This window comes from Lissotriton vulgaris, chromosome 2_1 (assembly GCF_964263255.1).
Source record: "Lissotriton vulgaris chromosome 2_1, aLisVul1.2, whole genome shotgun sequence".
Lineage (NCBI taxonomy): Eukaryota > Metazoa > Chordata > Amphibia > Caudata > Salamandridae > Lissotriton > Lissotriton vulgaris.
In genome coordinates this window covers 539009459-539032096 of record NC_141687.1, presented here as the reverse complement: position 1 = coordinate 539032096, position 22638 = coordinate 539009459, and the positions used below count along the sequence as shown (strand labels likewise).

Here is a 22638-nt window from a genome sequence, read left to right as displayed (position 1 = left end):
CGCTGGATTACTCATTTGCATCTTTCTCCAGTATTTCAAAGCTCCTGAAGTTTAAAAAATCCTTAAAACGGAGGATCCCAGCTTTTCCCCAGTCCTGAATGTGCCCTTTTCTACCTGGAGACCTATAAGATCACACTTATTCAGTCGCATATCTTGATGAAATTCGGGGGAAAAGTACACTTCCTTCAGGGGAACGTGCATAGAAAGCACGATTAAAGGGAATTTATAACGGAAATGTTTCTGGAGCCTAGGAACTTTTTTAAAAGGGGAAAGCCACATTCCATTTTCGCAAAGCATTAGCTCGAGATAAAAAATATTACAGTGATTCAGAGGATTTGCAGTGCAAAGATTCCAATCTAAAAAAGAGGCCTGATAGTATTTTTTAAAGTTAGGAAGAGCTAACCCGCCATACTCATAAGATAATTGTAAAGTTTCCAATTTGATAAGGGACTTTTTCCCAGACCAAATACAATAGCGCAACAGCTGATCGATCTCACTAAAAAATCTCTGGGGCTCCTTGATCAGTATGTTGGAGAAAATGAAGAGAAAGAGTGGGAGGCAGGACTCGAGTCGGGGGTACACTTGGGTGGACGAGTCCCCCCACTCTTTTCAGGGGGTGGACGCTGTCCCCCCTGCCAAGAAGCTGGGCCCCACAGAAATAAGCTGAACGTGTCCCGGTGTGATTTTCAGACACGGGACACGTTGAGCACGTGACGTCATGGGGTCATTTGCATATTGTCAGCCCCCCCATTTCTTTTTATAGGACTTGTGCCCTGGTGGGAGGATCATCATCTTAGTTAACGCTAAGAAAAAAGCACAGGTGCACCATAAATTAGAATTGTGCAAAAATTAACAATATAATGTTAAGGCACAGGTAATGAAGTCCAGAAGTCTTGTTAGTTTGATTCTTTATTTTTCAACAGAAGGAAACGAACAGCCGACGCGTTTCGTCCCAAGGCGGGACTTCTTCAGGGCAAGGAATGGAGAGACAAAATTCCTGATGACGTGAATGATCATGTGATGGAGGACCAATGGTGAAGGTCTGAGTGTCATACCAAACAAGAAGTTGAAATATAAAAAAGCGCCTGGAGGTTGTTAAATTATTCTATCCTCCAGGGTTGTTGAACAGCCAGGCTCGGGCTTGTAACAGCAGCGCCTGGGGATCTGTGTGATAGTGCTATCCTCCAGGATATTTGTGCAGACAGGCTTGAAGTATGACTAGGTATGTTTATCCAGAGGGGAAATCATTTATAATCAAGATGTAGATCAGAGTGACCCCGGTGCACCATCCATGGGTTGTGCACCTGAGCTTATATAACCGACCCCTCAAGGAGAGAACGTGTATAGCTATGCAGATATCTTCTCACTGCTTCGCCAGAATTCACGAGAAAAAGATGTGTGGTCATACGGAGCCCGTGCCCTGCTCTCCGTCAGTACGTATAGCACCTGATGGGCTTTAGCCAAGGTGGGAAGGTAGTTGAGCTGATGAAGTTCAGAAAATTCGTGGGAAACCAAAATACCCAAGTACCTAATGGAGCTGGAAGGTTGAAATTGAGGCCAGATTTTAGTCGGTGGAATACATTCAGAACAATTACACAAAAGGGCTTTCGACTAAGAGTGAATAATTCTAAAGCCCACCAAATCAGAAAAGTACTTAATTTTTTTAAATGGTCTAGAGATATTATACTCCTCTGCTCTCAAGTACAGAATCAAATCATCGGCAAATAACTAAAATGTTGGTGCTCCATGTAGAGTTTTTCTATTAGATGGTCTTGTCAGAGACCTGAAGCCAGAGGCTCGCTGTAGATAGCAAATAGCACCAGAGACATGGGGCAGCCCTGGCGACTTCCATGACTGATGGAAAGTGTCCCAGCTGTATGTGAATTGACCATAATTCTGACTTGAGTTCCTCAATACAGGTTTTCTAGAAACCCCTCTAGCTTCGAAGGGAAGCTGAATTTAGATAAAATAGCAAAGAGAATTTCCCACTGTATGCGGTCAAAGGCTTTCGCAGCAACAATCATAATGATAGCTGCTTTAACTATGTTGTTTGAAAAAAAAATAAACAACCTGTAATAAGAAATTGGTGTTTGCGAGTAGTTCTCCCTGGCAGAAAGCCAGATCAGTCCTTATGGACCACCTCTTGAGTTAATGGTCTTATTCTAGTTGCATTAATCTTGGTAAATAACTTATCGTTATTCAGGAGGCTTATAGGCCAATATGAAAGGAGCTTTGTCGGGCAGTTTACTCTTTTTCACAAAGCTAACAATGGTAAATGAACTGGCGAGTTATCAACCCCTCGAATATTTCATTAAATAGTTTAACCAAGAATGCTGCAATCTGAGCCATAACAAATGTGTACATCTCGGCCAGTAAGTCCCCAGGGCGGGACAATATCTCAGCGCTGCGAGTACAGCGGAAGACTGCTGCAGATGTGCCTTTCTAGACACCAGTGAGCAAGGGCTAGGATTCCCAAAACATGTTTGGTTGATGTCTTGGCTGGCGAAGTGATGCTGTTTGTCCCTGTAATCTGCCAATAAAGGAGGTGATTTACACGTTCATGTGTGGCGCCTCAACTGTTGGGCTCCTTTTGTTTGGAGATATTAATATTGCACATGGCAAGTTTTTATGAACGTCCTAATCATCAGAAAGTAGCTTGGAGAATTCTAACCCCTTTAGCACGCCTTGTTCTACTAAAATAAGTACTTCTGACTTTTCTCCATTTTTGTGCCTCAGTAATTGAACCTTGCCCGTACTAGAATTCCTTTGACCTCATAGATCAAACCAACAGCCTAGTCCCTCTGATCTACAACTTTGCTGTTGTGCTTGCAACCCCCAAAGAGGACCCAATAGCCTGCGAAATCTAGGGACTGCCTATTTCAAGACCATTTGTTCCAATGGCAGAATTGAACCTCTGAAGGATTCTACCTACAAAGCCTTCCTTATATGTTTATGTTTATTTTACTTGTAGTACGCACACAGCAGAACAAAATTGCTCAATGTACAGAGGCAATTAGGATGACCTACAATAACTGACAACGTTATGTGATGCAGAAGGGAATGGAAACAAATACTTGATTAACACAGGAAGTGTACTTTGTAAAGCTGGTTGTATATAACAACAGGTGTATCTTGAGCCGCGACTTGAGCTGCATCAGTGACTTGACATCTTGTAAAGATTTATGGCTAGCAGGTTAATCCAGAGGTGGGTAGTCACCACAGAGAACCGTCTGTTACCCGTCTTCATCATTTTCGTCATTTGGTAAACATATTTAGGTAATACGGTAAATTCTCCACCCCCAAAGTATCTGTAACCAGTTTGGGAGTCTGGCTGGCTAAATCTCTTATGATGGAGACTCAGGTAGCCAACTCTCGGGCTGTTGTATGAGATTTCTCAGGATGCTTCGGAAAGTTCCCCCTCTGCTTCCCATGATATCTAGAAGCCTATTGGTCCAGCGCTTATTCTTGCAAGCCTACACTCCAGAAACACTCTTTTTCCAGTAGCTCCCAAAGCCTTAATAAGCAAACTACAAGTTGTGCAGAATGCTGCGGCGCGTGTCTTGTTACAAATACCGAGACACACATCAGTGAGAAAAGGTCGTAGAGTCCCACAGAATCAAAGTCAAGGCTCTCTGTATCACTTTTAGAGCTTTGAGAAGGCAGGGACCTCCTATTGTTCGTCAGCTCATATCCTGCTACACACTGACCAGGGCCCTTCATTCTTCCAATGAGCATAGGGCAGCTGATCCTCGCATTAGTAAAAATACAAGTGGGGGAAGGTCCTTTACCCAACTTGCGCCCACTCTCTGGAATTCTCTCCCGCTGGCCTTGAGGTCTGCTGCCAATAAATGCACATTTTGTAAATCAACAGAGGTGTAGAAAACATTAATTACCAAATATCACATAGAGGTGCAAAATCACCCTTGAGCAAATTAAGCAGGAGCGTGATACCGTACTTAGAAGCAAAATCACATGATTGTGCCATATCAAATCTAGATGCAAAAACACTTGTGGTGCAACAACAGCAGAAGAAAAAACTTTTAGTTGCAAAGCACATTTATGGGCTAAGTCTTCTGTGGCACAACATAAACTGTAGATTGGGTACAGTCTTAGGTGCAGACCACATTAAGGAGCCGAAATCAAATTTAGGTACACAAACATGTATATGTGCAGAATCTCCCTTGAAGCAAAATCAGCAGAAGGGTTGTATCGTATTTAAGAGTGAAAGAAGCATGGTGATGCATGATGCCCAAGGGCTATCTCACATAATGTTCAAAGTTTCTCCATTTCAGTTGTCAATTATCCTCACAAATTTTGCATTTGGAAGATGCAAATGAACAGAACGAATGACACTGGCGGTGCAGCTTCTGTTCTCAACACTGTCCTTCATTTGAGATTTTTAGGTCGAGCTGGTGTTAGCAGCGTGAAGCGCTGCGTCCAGCGAAGCCTCTTTTGTTATCCATTTCCTGAGATTGTGAGACAGGGGATGGGCACACGCAGGCGATTTCACGATGTGTGCGCGCACGTTCACCCACGCGCCGCGCACATCGCCTGTCCTAGATTCCCAGCAAGGGGATAACACATACACAGAGAGACACACACACGCGCACACACACACACATACACACGCATGCACACACACCCCCCCACCCCACTCACCGGGATCATGCGCACACAAACCCCCCCAATCCACTCACCGGGTCTGTCGGACTCCTCTCGTCCCGCGGTGGTGGCGGCTCCACGGGGTTGATAGGCGGCGGGGGCATGCACCGGCAATGTGCCTCGAGCCCCCTCTGCTTCTCTCCCGAGACTCCTCGCGGCAGCGGTCCAGGCCCAGCAGCAGGCGGGGCTCTCCCTTAGCCCGGGAACCCCGCTGGGTCACATACTGTCTCCCTCCTCGTCACAGAAGTGCAGGGTAGGCTCCCGTACGCTTCCTGTCTGTGCTGGTCACCCCGTTCTCAAGCAGGCAGTCCCTGGCAGTCCTGCCTGGCTTCCTGTGTCTCGTTTGATTTGGAGGGAGTACGGATAGACCACTAACCGTGCTGTGCCCCCCTCCTTCAACCGGGTGCTACAGCCCCCCTGGCCCTCCCTCGGGATAGAATACCCTGCCTTGACCCAGGTGCGTCATGCCTCCAACCCTCTTCCAGTGCACGATGCCCCATGATGATCCTCCAGTTGCTGCGCCCCTCCCTCTGTATGCCCCTGCCTGTGATCCCCAGTGTGGGATACCCCTGCCCCTCGGCATGTCCTCGGTGCTGGGCTCCTGCCAGGAGTGCTGCATGGAGCCGCCTCCACAAGCACTGGAAGCCCCGCCCCCTTTGCATTAAATATTCCTCGTTCCAGCCCAGGCTTTTTTTTACAGTTTTATATAGCGCGAACGAGACCCGAAGTTATTGCTTTAAATGAGCGTTACACAAGGACAAATTCATTTTTGGTTGGTACAGGGATCGCCTCACTGGTGGGTGCTGACCGGCTGCTCTCGCTGCTGCAAGCCGCTGACTCCAGGTTCTTTCTTTCTGCCCCATAGGATGAATGTTTTTTCCCACCCTGGGCGCTAGGTACCCTTCTTCTTTCCTTCCTCCTCCCGTCCCACGCACTGCATGATCTGCGGCCACTGTCCCCTTTACACCACGTGCTTACTGCCCCTGCTCCTGCTCCCTTTAGCCTCCTGGGCTGAGAGTCGCCTGCTTCTATCCTTGACTCCTAGATGAATTTCCTCATCCCCTGCCTGGGCTGTGCGAAGTTTTTACACGAGCGTCGTCTTGCCTAGTTGGCTAGTTCCCACATTGGCCTGTGGGTAGTTCACAAAACTTCCTGCTTTTCCCACGCGCAATTTTCCCTTGCAGGTTTTAAGGGGCTGCAAGAAGCGCAGGAATAGTTCATTTACAAGCAGGTCCCCTACTTTCCATTTTTCTTGTAAAGGATTTTGAAGTGGTCTTGCGCTGATAATCTGAGAGCAATTCGCGCCAGAACCCTCATATGGTTCCCCCTTTTCTCACGATTGACAACACAGATTCTCAGGAGAGTCCAAATTTGCACACACAAGTCTCCTCACTGCCGCTCAGAACTGCTTACTTCTATAATGCAGTGGTTGCTTAATGAAAGCCCCAAATTGCAGCACTGCTTGTCTTGAATCGCTATACCATGTGTTGACCAATTACAAATGTGTTCTACTTTATCCAGTTAAATGCACTATGTTTCTGAGTATAAAATTGAGTAGGCAAACAACTTTAGTTCAGGCTAAAAACGGGGAACACCGACAGGTCAGGGCAAGCACAGGATCACTCACCTTCACCACAGCATCAGTCAGCACCACCACAGCGTCACTCAGCACTACCACAGCATCACTCAGGACCACCACAGCATCACTCAGCACCACCAGAGCATCACTCAGCACCACCACAGCATCACTCAGGGCCACCACAGGATCACTCACCTTCACCACAGCATCACTCAGCACCACCACAGCATCACTCAGGAACACAGCAGCATCACTCAGTACCACAACAGCATCACAAAGCACTACCACAGCATCACTCTGCAGCGCACCAGCATCACAACAGCATCAGTCAGCACCACCACAGTATCACTAAGGGCCACCACACCATCACTCAAGGCCAGCTCACCATCACTCAACACCACCACAGCATAACTCAGGGCCAGCACATCATCACTCAACAACACCACAGCATCACTCACTGCTTCTTGCACTTTTAAATTACAACTATCTATCACCCTCACTCTATCTATCGCCCTCACTCTATCTATCGATCAATTGCCCTCTAGCTATCTATCGCCCTCACTCTCTCTATCGCCCTCACTCTATCTATCTATAGTCCTCACTCTATCTGTCCATCTATCTATCGTCCTCACTCTATCTGTCTATCAATCGCACTCACTCTATCTATCGCCATCACTCTATCTATCAATGGATCGCCCTCACTCTATCTATTGCCTTCACTTTATCTATCTATCTATCTATCTATCTATCTATCTATCTATCTATCTATCTATCTATCTATCTATCTATCTATCTATCTATCTATCTATCGCTCTCCCTCTATCGCCCTCCCTCTATCTATCTATCACCCTCCCTCTATCGATCTATCGCACTCACTCTATCTATCTATCGCATCACCACAGTATCACTCAGCACCACTACAAAATCACTCAGGGGCACCACAAAATCACTCAGGGGCACCACAACATCACTATGCGCTACCACAGCATGACTGAACGCCACATCATCACTCGGCGCCACCACAACATCAATCAGCACCACCACATCATCAATCTGTGCAACCATTCAACAACAACTATTTCAATTATGTTTTCTCAATGTTTCAAGCTTTATTACAAATGTCACAAAAAGATGTTAATATTTCACTTCTGTTCTTGGATTTTCGTCACAATAAAATACACTGTACGTAATCTTCACAAAAGTTATTTACAAAAGTTAAAGCTATTGCCATTATAAATTACAATACTTTTATTTAGGTATTAATTATTAAAAAAATTAAAATCCATTGTTATTTGTAATATCAGAACATCTAAGTTATGTAAATACAACACATATTACATTACAAATGCTATAGGTGTCACATTTGCGAAAGTTAAAACTATTGACATTGTAAATGACAAAGCTATTCATTTCACTATTTTCAAAACCAACAAATAAATAAAATATTTGTCATTTACAATACCAATAGCTCAAATGTTCCTAATGCGAGACCTATTTCATTGCAAATACTTGTTTTAAACTGGAGCTTTACATACCAGTATGTTCAATTGCTATTTAGTTTCACTTGCATCACATATGTCATGTTAGAGATAGTCATTTTCCACAGTTAAATACAAATTGGTTACCCCTTCTCTAAAGGTTTGCCAGACAGGACACCTACCACCTACCTGCATCTCCTACTCGCTAAATGACCAGTGGCTTTAAAAGCGTGCACTCATATCCATGCAGCGAGCATTCAATCTTTTTTTGTATGGAGAGTACCGTCCCAGCAATGTTGTTCACTGTTGGATACTAGGTAACTAATGGTTAGCTATCACCGGAAGGATGATCACCTCCAAGGTTGGTAGGAGCCTCCTATAAAAGACTCCCTGTAAGCCTAACACAATTCAGCTGGGCGAAGGAGTTGCCATTTAATGCTCTGGGATTTTCTTACTTACCATTGCCTCTTGAAGGCCGGACATGCAACATATTCTGTCTGTCCTACTGACCTTCTTGGCTTGTACCGTACTTAATCAATAATCTTTATTTATTTGAAGACAACATTCTTTTTTCAATCTTTTTCAAAAGGAAACAACGCCACATTTAATTTGAAAAGTTAAAGAAATGAAAGATGAAAACAATCTAATATTCAAAAATTGATCTATATACAAGAAAATAACAAACACCAACTCATCCATTATAGCCAACCATCAGATGGAGGGAGCCTGCTTTGGATTCCTGCTAAGCAATAACCGTAATGAACAAAGATAACGAGCGGATCATATGACGTTATAAGAAGCTTAGTGATGCTCTGAAAGAACCGACCAAAATTATCTGCATGGCTCCCTCCATCTGACGGTTGGCTATATTGGATTGATACACAATCTAGGAAGTCAGACATTGCAAGTTCGTGACAAGTCCAAAAAAACATCGCCCGTTATTTCACACTATTGTGTTCAAACCGATCTCACTGAAACTTTATTGATCATTTTTGGATCTACAAAATAGTTTTCTGTGGTCCTGAGGAGAACCCCAAGAATGAGGGGGTTCGAAACGTGTAGACCTCTTTCTTGTTGGATATCAAACAAATGCACCATCTAGATAGTCAGGGCTGGTTGTGCGGTGTAAATTAAGTGGTTTTTGAATTTATTATTGTTGTTTATCATTGAGTTTTGCATAACCAAGTCTTTTTTACTTCTCTGCATTGATTGTTTTAGGACCCTTGGTCCGTTTATACACAAGAAAAAATCCCTATTTGGACTTTAAGGGACTATGAGTATGTGTGTGAATATTGAGTATGAAAGAAGAAATGTGGTTTGATTGAGAAATTTTTGAATGGATGAGTTGGTGTGTGTTCTTTTCTTGTATATAGATCAATTTTTGAATATTAGATGTGTTGTTTTCATCTTTCATTTCTTTAACTTTTCATATTAAATGTGGCGTTGTTTCCTTTTAAAAAAAGATTGAAAAAAGAGAAAAGAATGTAGTCTTCAAATAAATAAAGATTATTGATTAAGTACGGTACATATTGACTAGTAGCTTTTGTACCTGTTAAAGTGACTCTAATGGTTATCAGTATTGGCATCTTTGGTTGTTTTGTTGTTTAAGTGCTTAGCCTTACTGATTAGAGCCAAACCCATTGTAGTTCTTTCTTCTTGGCTTGTAGCGGCATGACAAAAAACCTGATCCATCGTTGTTGCCAAAAAATGAGAGAAAACCTTCTTAGGGATGAGTAAATGATGGTGAGAGCTAATGAGTGATTGAAGGCATCTATACTGTCTGAATCTTGCGTGTTGGTATTTATAAAGATTTATTCACTTCATGTTACCGTTTTTGTTTTTAGACATTATGCTAAACTTCCGCACAACGTACGTCAGCAAGTCTGGCCAGGTGGTGTACGACCCCCGATGTATCTGTGTGCACTATGCAACTACCTGGTTCTTTGTGGATCTCATCGCTGCCCTGCCTTTTGACCTTCTCTATGCATTCAGCGTCAATGTGGTGAGTAGGAGTTTGGCTGTCGGGGGAGGGTACTAGTCACAACTTGAAGTTTTCGACTATGAGCACTTTAGCTAGCCTATGACTTCCCTCCAGCCATGCCTCTCCAGACACCAACCCAGTCTTTTTTCATCCCACTATTCTTGCTTTCCATCCAGCCTCACAATAAAACACTGACTCTAATCTTTCAGCCCATCACATCAACCTATCTCAATCTATCCCTCTCTCTATAGTTGCCCTCAAAGTTTTAAGGCGTGCAGATATTAATTGGTATTCCTTATCCTTGGAAATGTGAAACCTTTAGCTGTCTCCAGACTATTTGGATTCCCTTGCCATGGTTGTCACAGTTACAGGTAATGTACTGGTGTGAACTTTATTCCGGAGCAGGCTAGCTGAACGAAGGCCTGTTCCAGAAGTTGACAGGCACAGCGTCTGGAGGCCTCTTGACAGCTCCTGAGAACCTTGGATTCTGAATGAGGCAGAGCTTTACATCAGTGACCTGAGACTGTGACTGCACTTGTAGACGAAGAGGTCATCTGAGCAACACATGTAGCAGAGCAGACCCCTCACCTTTTATATGATCGAAAGAACTTCAATTTTTTTCTTCCCCATTTGGTCAGCCGAAGGGGGTATTCGATTTTCCAGTGTCGATTTATTTATGGGATTTTTTAAATCTCCCAAGCTGCAGGAGGGACACTGGCATTATTATAATTTCAGAAATCCAGTAGTCCAGCGTCATTACATAAGTGGAACCAACAGAGTGGTTATGGAGTGTGCACCTCCTAGAGACTGACTGCGATAACTATTAATCACTACTCTGGGTTGCCTCTCTGTAACTATCTTCATATTTCTGTTGACCTGGTGAGGCACTGTAAGGAAGCAAGTCCGCAGGACCTTGAACCAGCTATTCCATTACACAATTTCTTTGCTTAGTGCCTTAGAAATTGCTCTAAATTTTAAAACAGTAAGCTACCTTTGAGTGGCGTAATCTATGTGACCATCCATATTCCTTCGCCAGGGCACTGCAGAAGCATCCCTGGAGCCTCCTGGGACAGGGAGACCCAACACATGGTGCTCTTACCACTTCTTTATGTGGAGCGGTCTTGACAATGTTATTGTTTTTAGGAGTGTAGCAGGGGAGCGGTCTATTGACGCCAACAAAAGTGCAGTGAGAACAGGTGTAGGTGTGTACATTAAAGATCCCCTCCAGAGAGTGTGTGTGTGTAAGAAGCTTCCATGGATATGTGTCTCTCAAATGCGCAGATCCTGCTAGGTTTCCTCTGCCCTGTAAAATCCCTTTTCCTTAAAAGATTCCTGGGACTCATTTCTGGACTCTAAAGTCCCTCTTCAGAGAGGAATGAAGCCAGGAAATCCAGCCTCTCTCCCGAATGTTCAGCTGAAGTGTTTTTCTGGTATTTTATTGCATGGCTTCTAGTGTTCTTTCCCGAGTGTGGGCCTCATACACAGCTAAAGTTTGTTTATAGGATCGGAATTCCACCAATCTCCATGCGCCCGATTCCAGCTACATTAGATTAAAACATAACAAAGTTTTTACCTTGTCAACCAGAGAATGTGTCAGTAGCGCCTCCTGGAGGGAGTGCTGCGGGGCGGTGGGACAGGGCAGGGGAGGGGAAGAGTGGGGGGTAGTAAACTCCGGCATACGGCCCATCGGAGTTAGGTAAAGAAATAAAGAAATAAAACAAATTAAATTGCGAGGGCTGCAACGCATTTGGCGTGAGAGTAGAGAGAGACTATTGGTATTTACCAGAGAGACAAAAGACATCACTTCATTAGAGAGACAAAATCAATATTCTTTATATTTTTGATATCAAACAATAATGCATTTATCCACTGAAACATTGATTCAGTAGGTTGCTCAAAGAAAGTGCATATAGAGGTGTTTATTTTAGAGTGCTCATGTGCGGAGTGTAAGAAGAAACAACAGAGTTCCAAGGTTTTACTTGGAGAGTAGTCTCTTCATATGGAGCACTCTATAACACCACCAATGCCTGTTTTTCTGGAAAATATTTTAAGCTTAGGATTGGCTAATGCCATCCACGCCAACCAAGAAAGTGACAAATGCTTTTTACCACTCCAGGCACAGATTACAGCTACCATCCAAACCAACACAGACTGAATGAAAGCAATCCCTGACACGTGTTTCACTCTTATGATGAAGGCGCTGTTCTTGACCTAAACCATGGGAACTACCCAGGGTTCTCTGCTTCCTTTTTAGGTTGAGGCCTCTGTCGCACTGCTGTAAGCAGTGTGGGCAGGGCCCGAAGATTTTATGTATCTTAAAGGGGGCTTGGAACCCGCCCCTCTTTTCCATTGGCTGGCCTAGTAAATGCTGGCCAGCCATTGGAGGAGAAGGTCCAAGCCCCTGTCTTTTTCGGATTCGGGGGCGTGTTTTTTAACTTTCTTTCTATTTATTTTCTCTCCTCTTCCCATTGGCTGGAATTTTACATTCCAGCCAATGGGAAGAGGAGAGAACGAAAACACGCCCCCCAATCACGAAAATGACGGTGGTTTCCCCGAGGCATTTCTGCTTTGCCTCGGAGAAACGTGGTGGTGTGGAGCTCTCCTCGGGCAGACCGGCGTGCTGGACCCGCTTCTACAATGCAACTGAGAGGCCCTTTACTGGCCCCCCCCCTCATTGTGTTTTGTTTCCCGCCCCCCCTCGTTGTGCTTTGTTTCCCTCCCGCCCCCCCTCATTGTGCTTTGTTTCCCGCCCGCTCCTCGTTGTGCTTTGTTTCCCGCTCGCCCCCCCTCGTCGTGCTTGGTTGCCCACCTGCTCCTCGTTGTGCTTTGTTTCCCGCCCGCCCACCCCTCGTTGTGCTTTGTTTCCCGCCCGCCCCCCAAGTTGTGCTTTGTTTCCCACCCGCCCCCCCTTGTTGGGCTTTGTTTCCCGCCCGCCCACCCTCATTGTGCTTGGTTGCCCGCCAGGTCACTCTCTCGGGTGGACCGGCACATTTCCTCCTCTGCGCTCCTTGAAGATTCAGCGCGAGGACTCCGACCTCCTGCAAATACACCACAAGAAACGCAGCGCATGCAGAAAACACTGGCATACGACCGTCCCGGGCAGAAAAAAATCCAGTGATGGGCTTAAATCGGCAATATTCCAGCGCTTCCCTGCAGTGAAAGGGTTAACCCGGCAGATATTACCCACAGGAGCCTCGGTGTCCACCTCCCAGCTGCTGGGTCAGCCGGTCTGGGCGCTTAGGCACAGCTGCCTTTTAAAACGCAGCCTTGTGTCTTTCAGTGCAGACCCGTGCGCTGCAGCCGGGGCTTCTCCCGGGGAGGGAGGCTCGATCTTTCCTCCTTGAAGTCAGCTGAGCGAGCCTGCAGTGGTCCAGGGTCAGGTGCCCCCGTTCGCCTCTGCAGTCCAAGGCACTGGCAGGGAGTCGCCCCTCTCTCTGTCCCCTTCATGCAGGGATGCGCTCCGGGTGGTAATCCTGTTTGTGTTTGTGTGTGTTTGCCTGTTTGTTTGCTGCCGGGGTCTGAGCTGTGTGATCTGCTGCTTGTCCCTCCTCTTCAGATCTGGGTCCACCTGCATGAATGAAAACACTGTAGAGAAACACATTGCTGTGAACCGCTCTTACCGTACTCTCCCTACTCCAGACCTCTCATTAAAACATAAGGCAAAGTAGGTTATTATTAGGCAAGTATGTTGTTTTAATGGCTGAGGAACGTGCTGGAAAAGTGCACCTCTCATTTGAGTGAGTCAGGGAGCAAAAGGTTGTTTTTGCCACTAAATCATTCGTTCTTGCTACCAATCTGTGTTTCACTCATCATTGATTTATTTTTGTCATGTTTTTATTGTTTATTACACATTATTTAGGCATTTTTCACAATTTGACTTTCATGGCAGTGTTTAGATGTTTTTCCACACGGATTTGTTTTCCCTCACTGTGCTTGCTCTCCTACCCCCTGGCTGTGCTTGCTCCCCTGCCCCCTGGCTGTGCTTGCTCCCCTGCCCCCTGGCTGTGCTTGCTCCCCTGCCTCTAGCTGTGCTTGCTCCCCTGCCTCTGGCTGTGCTTGCTCCCCTGCCCCCTAGTTCTCCTGCCCCCTCGCTGTGCTTGCTTCCCTGCCCCCTGGCTGTGCTGGCTTCCCTGTCCCCTGGCTGTGCTTGCTTCCCTGCCCCCTGGCTGTGCTTGGTTCCCTGCACCCTGGCTGTGCTTGCTTCCCTACACCCTGGCTGTGCTTGCTTCCCCGCACCCTTGCTGTGCTTGCTCCCCTGCCCCCTGGCTGTGCTTGCTCCCCTGCCCCCTGGCTGTGCTTGCTCCCCTGCCCCCTGGTTCCCCTGCCCCCTGGCTGTGCTTGCTTCCTTGCCCCCTGGCTGTGCTTGCTTCCCTGCCCCCTGGCTGTGCTTGCTTCCCTGCCCCCTGGCTGTGCCTGGCTGTGCTTGCTTCCCTGCCCCCTGGCTGTGCTTTCTTCACTGCACCCTGGCTGTGCTTGCTTCCCTGCACTCTCGCTGTGCTTGCTTCCCTGCCCTCTGGCTGTGCTTGCTCCCCTGGCTATGCTTGCTCCATTGCCCCCTGGCTATGCTTGCTCCCCTGCCCCCTGACTGTGCTTGCTCCCCTGCCCCCTGACTGTGCTTGCTCCCCTGCCCCCTGACTGTGCTTGTTCCCCCGGCTCCCTGGCTGTGCATGCTCCCCTGCCCCCTGGCTGTGCTTGCTCCCCTGCCCCCTGGCTGTGCTTGCTTCCCTGCCCCCTGGCTGTGCTTGCTTCCCTGCCCCCTGGCTTTGCTTGCTCCCCTGCCCCCTGGCTGTGCTTGCTTCCCTGCCCCCTGGCTGTGCTTGCTTTTCTGTGTGTGTATGTGGCACTGGGTGTGTGTGTGGCTTTGGGTGTGTGTGGCTGTGGGTGTGTGTCTGGCTCTGGGTGTGTGTGGCGCTCTGGGTGCGTGTTGGACTCTGGGTGTGTGTGTGGGGGGCTCTGTGTGTGTGGGGGGGCTCTGTGTGTGTGGGGGGCTCTGTGTGTGTGTGTGGGGCTCTGTATGTGTGTATGTGTGGGGCTCTGTGTGTGTGGGGGCTCTGTGTGTGTGGGGGGGGGGCTCTGTGTGTGGGGGGCTCTGTGTTTGTGGGGCTCTGTGTGTGTGGGGCTCTGTGTGTGTGGGACTCTGTGTGTGTGGGGCTGTGGGTGTGTGGGGCTCTGTGTGGGTGTGTGGGGCTCTGTGTGTGTGGGGCTCTGTGTGTGTGGGGCTCTGTGTGTGTGGGACTCTGTGTGTGAGGGGCTCTGTGTGTGTGTGGGGCTCTGTGTGGGTGTGTGGGGCTCTGTGTGTGGGGGGTCTGTGTGTGTGGGGATCTGTGTGTGTGGGGCTCTGTCTGTGTGTGTGGGGCTCTGTGTGTGTGGGACTCTGTGTGTGTGGGGCTGTGGGTGTGTGGGACTCTGTGTGGGTGTGTGGGGCTCTGTGTGTGTGGGGCTCTGTGTGTGTGGGGCTCTGTGTGTGTGGGACTCTGTGTGTGAGGGGCTCTGTGTGTGTGTGGGGCTCTGTGTGGGTGTGTGGGGCTCTGTGTGTGGGGGGTCTGTGTGTGTGGGGATCTGTGTGTGTGGGGCTCTGTCTGTGTGTGAGGGGCTCTGTGTGTGTGTGTGTGTGTAGCTGTGTGTGTGTGTTTGTGGAGCTCTGTGTGTGTGTGGGGGGCTCTGTGTGTGGGGGGGGGGGCTCTGTGTGTGTGGGGCTCTGTGTGTGTAGGTGGCTCTGTATGTGTGTGTGGGTGGCTTTGTGTGTGTGGCTCTGTGTGGGTGTAAATGCAATAGGTCATGCATTTGCGAGCGATTAACCTATTGGCATTGTAAATGACAATGCCATTTATTTAACAATCAAGCTATTGGCAATGTAAATGACGATGCCATTTATTTAAGATTTTTAAAAAATGTAAAAAAAATGGCATGAGCAATGCCAATAGCTCTACCTTTAATAATGCCGAGACCATTGCATTATAAATGCTTGTTTCCCTAATGTATGTGGCACTCTAAGCCTGAAAGGGTATTGCCTTGGCTTATACTGGATGCTCCCTTGTGTCTGTACAAAGCTATGTATCTCTCATGAGGTCAAATGAGAGCAAAACAGATCTTTCAGGGGCTGTTTTATTTATTCCTCGTTGACATGCATGATATATATGCTTCCAGCAGTGATGAAAGGTGTGCCACATGCACATATTCATCAGATTTATTACATAACAAGTCCAGACGTCCTTGGACTGCATGAGTCCTTTGGGACATAGGATAAAATACTCACTTTCAATGAGAATAAACCTTCTCTGGAGCGTTTCCTTTTAGGAGAAGGCAACTTGTTGGGGTCTGGAATTCATATGGTATTTTAATGGAGGGTGGATGCTTTAGAGGATTTAAAGTTTGTAGAGTGGCAGTAGTTTTAGGAACCCATGATACAGGGTTGGACAGTGCACTGTCCAGATAAAATTAATTCAGGGACTTTGGCCTCCTCTAACATAATAGTGTGAATCTGGACTATTTTACGGAATCAACCATGTTCTCTCAATTATAAGCAAGCTGCAAAATACATGATGTTTTTGGGGGAATGCGGTAATGATTAGGCAGTTCTACAGGGGAGCCTCGTTACGTTCCTGCTGACCTCTGAATGCAGGTTTTGCTGACATTCGTCGGCATGTATTAGTTCAATGAGTCATACAGCCTATGGTGGATCAGAAAAGGATAAGAAGACCAGTTTCTGATTTCAACACAGTTACTTTAAGAAACGGGGTTTGAACAGTTGTTTTTGTTAAAGCTTTGCAACTCAGCTGCGTTCGCAGAGGTTTTTGCTTTGCCACATCTATGTGAAAAGTATGGCTTTTGTGGCATTTTGTTTGGCATATATCCCAATTTAAAAATAACTATATATTTCTGCATAAGAGAACTTTTGGATGAAACTGTTAGTATTCTTCTCCTCTGCAATGCCACTGTCTCCAGAAAAGCTCAGAATGATATGGTTTTGGGGAGAAAAAAGGCTGCCTACATTTGCAATTGAAAACAAGAACAGAGAGGTTTACAGTGGAGATTATTAAAAAACGTAATTAAACTATTAGTTAGATTGCAGCTAGACATATTCAGAATCTAAAAACGATTTTATTAGTTCATAACTGTAAAAACAAACATTTATACCATGTAATGAGACTAAGTACAAGTGTTATATATAAATAATTTCTAGTGTTCAAAATAAAACATATGTTGCTAAATCCAAATTATGCAGCATGATCAGTGACGGCTACCGCCCCCCTCCCTGTGTACCCACATCAACCCAGAACACATTGACACGGAACATGATTGTCTTTGGAAGGCGGGGGATCGCAAGACCCCCCGGACGTATTTATTAAGATACAAAATAATAAAATTATTAAACAAATACAATTTTATGCAAAAATATTCAGGAACATTAGATACAATCATATCAACAAGTATGATGAGCTAACCTTAACAAGATTCTAATACAGCTTGTTTCCTAACCGAATCTAACATCCTCCTCTGAAAATGTTTGCTTGCTAACATTTCTGGCCATATGGCAAGGTCGCTAACCGTTGTCAGGTCCTACAAGCTGTGCCCTTACCGCAGGTGCGCATGCGCAGCCGAGCCCGTTAATTACTCGGTCCACCCGTGCAGCCGAGCCCGTTAATTACTCGGTCCACCCCGTGAACTCCATTTAACCACTGAAGGAGGGCCCTTACTCGCGTCATACACTGACATCATGAGTACGCGCGGGGTGGCTACCAGCCTAAGGACAGCGTGACTCCCCTACCCGCGCCCCTTTGCAGCACCAGTTATACCTGCCCCTGAAGTTCTAGGAGGGGCCAGTGACCCCTCCCCCCCCGGGCGGACCCGTCCAAAGGATGATGCCGCCCCCTCGGACCTTAAAATAGCTGCTCACCGGTCATGACCTTACCGCATGTCCATACCCTAATAAATACGACGACCTCTGGAAAAAAGAACTAAAGGACAGCTACACTATCTATATCAACATGTCATGACATACTATCATCAGGCTACTAAGGGAAAAAAGGCCTAAAAGAAAATTGCAACCAACATTTTTATGCTTCAACACCACTTCTTAAACAGAAAATGTAAATAATTGTTAATACCCGACACTACACATAATCAACAGGTAAACAATATACACCAAACAACAATGCAACCGACATTTTATGCTTTATTACGACTTCCTAAACAGGGGAAAAAAAAAAAAATTAAATACACGGCAATCCACACAATAAGACAGGAATACAATATACTAAACACCGCAATGTTCCAGGGATGGTGGGTGGGGAAAATTAGGAAGCCCCGAGCGCGGGGCACGACCAGTGTGGGGGAGCGTCCAGGCGACAGGAAGGGCCACCTGAGCGCTCCCCCCCTCCTTTATTCCCGGGATCGGGGGGAGGGGGCGGCACGCATACATAGAACCTACTGCTCAAGGACTGTGTTAACTAAAATTGGGAGGGAGCCCGCATCAACATATTTTTGGGGGTGTGGACAAGAGGGTAAATTTTTTCACACTCCGGGAATTCCAGGGGATAGAGGAGTGTCACTGCGATCATGTCCCTTGTTTTGTCACTTGATCCTTCTGGATGCAAAGTGGCTCCTAGTGGTGTCGGGGAGGAGTCCTGGCCTAAATATCAGAAAATGTGGCTGCGGGGGGACCAATTGATATATTTCAAGGGCGTCGGGGTGTGATGATCCACCAAGACTCGCAGATTTGGAGCCTGATCTAGGCTGGTGCCAGAGAGCGGAAAAGGTGGTTTATCAGAGATGGGGCTGCCCCAAGAAGTGGGGAAAGGAGTGGGGGGCCTGGCAAACTTATAAAGGGTACTGACGGATGGGGAGCATATTCCAATGGTCAGATGAAATTCTATGCTAGATGGGATCCTACAGAGTAAATTAGGATGGGCTGTAAAAGCACCATTTTTGATTATGATCTTTCTCCTGTTTTGGCTCCCGTCATTTTCTAACTTCATGTATGTAACACAATATTTGACATGTCTTGACTGTGTGCACTATTTGATGAGCATGGTTTCAATAAAAAAAGTTTTTTTTTAAAGAAAAGAAAGATTTTTTGTGGATGTTTGGAAGATGCAGCAGTAGCAAGGTGCGAAGGGCTAGAACACAGAGAAGAGACATAAAGTAAATAGTCACAAGCCCCATAAAAGCTCAAGAAACCTTGATAAATCGAAATTATTTAAAAGATGGTGGTGAATGTTGAATGATTTAGAAGATGCCGGGGAAATACTTACATTTTCTGCAGTGATACAAATTCATTGGTCAAGCAGAACTCTCTGCTGAAGTGAAAACCTGTTGTCCACCTCAGATTATTCATAAAACTGAAGTGTTAACTGGGAAACCACTCAGCAAGCTACTTTCAGCCATATTGGATCCATTTAGTATAGGGGACCATTCATACACACATTCAACACTAAGATTGAGTCCTAAGCAAATGTAATCCATATTAAAAATCTATGTACTTTCTTTGTACCAAAGGACTTTACCAGTCAAGGGCGGTATCTGAGATAGTCTACAGTTTGCCAGCTCATCTCAATGGGAGAGCGCTTGTGTACAACATAATGATTAATTAAGGGTGCATTGGCCACACAGCATTTGACGGGCAATTCATGGTACATGATATTATTCTGTTATGGATTTCCTGCGTGGTTTTTGATGTGTATTGTTAGCCTCTATGTACTGTTTCTGTCTATGTAGCTAGAAACGGTCTGCAAAAAGCAGTTGTGCAGAGAAGAGTAATTCATTCATTTTCTAACTTGGCTGGGCACGAATGGACTGAAAATTCTGTCGGTATGAGGTAAAAATTATTTTTCTTTTGAAGTGAAAACTATCATGCTAAGCAGGAAAAAACGTTGCACGGGCAAATGGAGAAATTGTGACCTTTAGCTACAAAAAAATATTCGCACACCCCTGCAGCCACGGGCGCTGCAGGTAAGAGCGGTGGACCGGGTAATACCGGTAGCGCCGTGTCGCGCTGGGATACCCGGTCCACAAGGTACATGCGGAAACGTGATATTAATCCTACCCCGCCCCTGGACCCTTGAAATATTTCTTTACGAATTACTGGCTAAAGAGGCTTATAACTTAAAAGGCAACAACTGTTTTGTCCTGATGATGGACCCCATCATTTAGTAAGGGGGTCCGAAACGTCGTCGACTCACTGTGTACCATATACTTGTGTAATGATTTACTATACAAAACTATGTAATGGTACCTGCAAGAAATTCTCTGTCTAAAATTGGAACCTTACAGAGATTGTTGATTTTGCCTTACAAGCCCTTTGTGTATGTCTTTGTCTGTGTATTGTCGTGGTTGGGTACAGGCTTGTGCCCCACGCACGTGAATTGTTGAAGGTGTTATTGTGTTTTGCAAACCTTGATTTAAATATAAACTTTGAGGACTTCTGCCCGGCTGGGCATCATGTCTTAGCTAATATAGAACTGACTGAGTCTATATTCATTTTCAATCATTCGTCTCCTTGCCAGGGACCATTGTTGTTTCTATATGATTAAGCTCCCCGAGGTCCCTCGCTGATACTAATTGGGGTCCCCTTGTTGTTTAAAATAGATCATGTTTAAATCAAACTTTGTATGTATATTTATATATGCATATTGATATTTGCATGCATACACATACATACAAATACAGATTGAATTATTTTAAAGAAACATATAAACACATATATATGTATATATCTAGCATTCTTTAGTGGCCCCAGGAGTTTTATCCTTGGCCCATCGTGCGTCACCGCCTAAAATACCCTTCCAGACTTGCCTTCGGCAAAGCACGGCCCAGCACGGGGAACATTGTATATTTTATTCAAAGAGATCTTTTCAAATTTCCTTGAATATGTCATGGCCGTCGGTATTTCATTAAATGTGATCAGAAAATTCGTTTTATCTGTCGTTCAAAGGGGCTATGTCCTCTGCTCTGATGCAGACTGCCCCCGGCAGCTCTCTTTCTGTACAAAACAGAAACAGATCCCTTCATTGCTCAAGGCTGGGTCTGGTGCAGACATGGAAATGGTCCCTCTGGAGCAGGTTCTTCTGATACTCCATAAAGCAGCTTCTCTTTTCATTCTGACTTGGCCCGCTCAATGGTATTTTGTGTTCTTACTTTTACTAAAACGGAGGTAACTAAGGTGTTTGCTGTGAATAGCTGGAATTGCTTTGGTATGATGGCTGCTGACTTGCAGCATTCATGAAGTCTAAAACCCACAAAAAAAGAAAGCCAGCTAATTTAACTTGATGCCCAAAGACCATAGGCTCACATCCAACCTCTGCCAGGCAGCAGAGATGAGCATGTAATATGATTTGGCATTTCGAAGGATTTATGATGAGGAGTTGATCAACATAGAAAAGGTCCCAATAGAAAAGCGCCAGGTTCTCTCAAACCATCATTGTAATTGGAACTATTTGGTGATTTTATTGGGAAATAATTTATTGAGTGTAAAGCCCCAGCTGCACTCTCTCTCCCTTAAGCAGTGCGCTAAGAGTCTTGTGAAAGTGTGCACGAATAATTAGGCCTTCAGCGTGAAGTACTTTCCAGGGAATTTGATGTCAAATATGATTTTGATGGAGATTTGTGTTACTGGGTACTTTGTGTGCAGGCTGGGTGTTAAATTGTGGGTGGTACTAATGCAGATTTATGCTGGACTTAAATATAAATCTTATGTATGTGCAATTTGGTTTAATAAATGGATTATATTCGCAAAAAGTTTGGTTCTCCTGTTATTTATCTGTAGCCCTGAGTTGTTCTCTTGAATGATTTGCATGATGGCTGAAGATGAGTTATGAGGTATGTGTGTATGCTAAGTGACTTTATGGGTGGTTCATATCCAGGCTGGTGTTGGGCTACTGAGAACCTTATGCACAAGCTGAATTGGTTTCTGAACTGGTTTCATGTGTGGTTTATATCCAGGATAAGGTTGTAGTCTTCAGTAATATATGGACATACTGGCCTTAGATGTTTGACTTGAACACAGGAAAGCCTGTAAGTTTGTAATCTGAAGGTCCATTTTCCAGCAGTTTTTATGAACCTGAAAGCTTTTGTAATAGTTTCTATATATCATTAAAATGTATACTTGGGCAATGTGCATAGTGCAGGGGTTTAGTAATGTTGCTAAGTGTATGTGCTCTACAGTGGCGTACCAAGGGTGACATGGGCCCTGTTGAAAGCAGGTAAAATGGGTCTTTCCCTCTCCTTGTTTAGCAGTGAAAAAACAGCTGTAAATGGGAGCAGTGGTCCCCTCTCACCTCGGCACCGGTGCCAATGCACCTGCTGTGCTATTGATAGCTATGCTCCTTTCACTCTGTGCATTTAGTCAGTAGATCTTTCTCAATCCCGTTTGCTCAGTCTTGGACTTAGATTTGACTTGCATATGGAATGGTACAAAGAAATAACCTAATTTTAAACATGGAAAACAGGGAGCTGGATCTGGCGACAGTTGCAGGTTTCACATGTTAAACTGGTTGTGTGCTACGTGGCCAGCATAGCCTAATTTGGAGAATGCTGAGGTATGATAACTAAAAGGCCATATAAGGATTAAACTGTGACATGAACATGCAATATTAGCTGGGGTGGATGGTACTTCACCTCAAGTATTAAGGTCTCTATTCTTGTTAGGTTGAGTAGAAGTTTCAGTCATTTAAACCTAAGTACAATCCCTGGTAGCTATGGCATAGAGCAGACAGGCTTAACTCAAGAAAATGTGTAAAGCATTTAGAAGTGACAAAACAGTTCAACGTCGATAACACAACACAATTAAAGATCCCACTCCAATTTATAAAAATAGATGTATTGAACAAAAAATGACACCAAAGGGACAAAAATCCAATAAGGTAATTCAGAGATATGAATTTTTAAAGTTTAAAATAAAAATAGCACCAAAAAGATTTAAGTGCCAACCAGAGTCATCT

The 22638-nt window shown here is 45.4% G+C and overlaps 1 protein-coding gene across 1 annotated transcript in view; it reads left to right on the top strand.

The window, feature by feature from the left end:
• The window catches only part of LOC147730710 (voltage-gated delayed rectifier potassium channel KCNH8-like), a 1657143-nt gene that overhangs the window by 1085384 nt on the left and 549121 nt on the right, over positions 1-22638 (top strand). The window contains exon 6 of the mRNA XM_086955502.1: positions 9564-9721. Coding sequence (XP_086811628.1) covers positions 9564-9721 — 158 coding nt within the window. The remainder of the gene's footprint in view (positions 1-9563; positions 9722-22638) is intronic.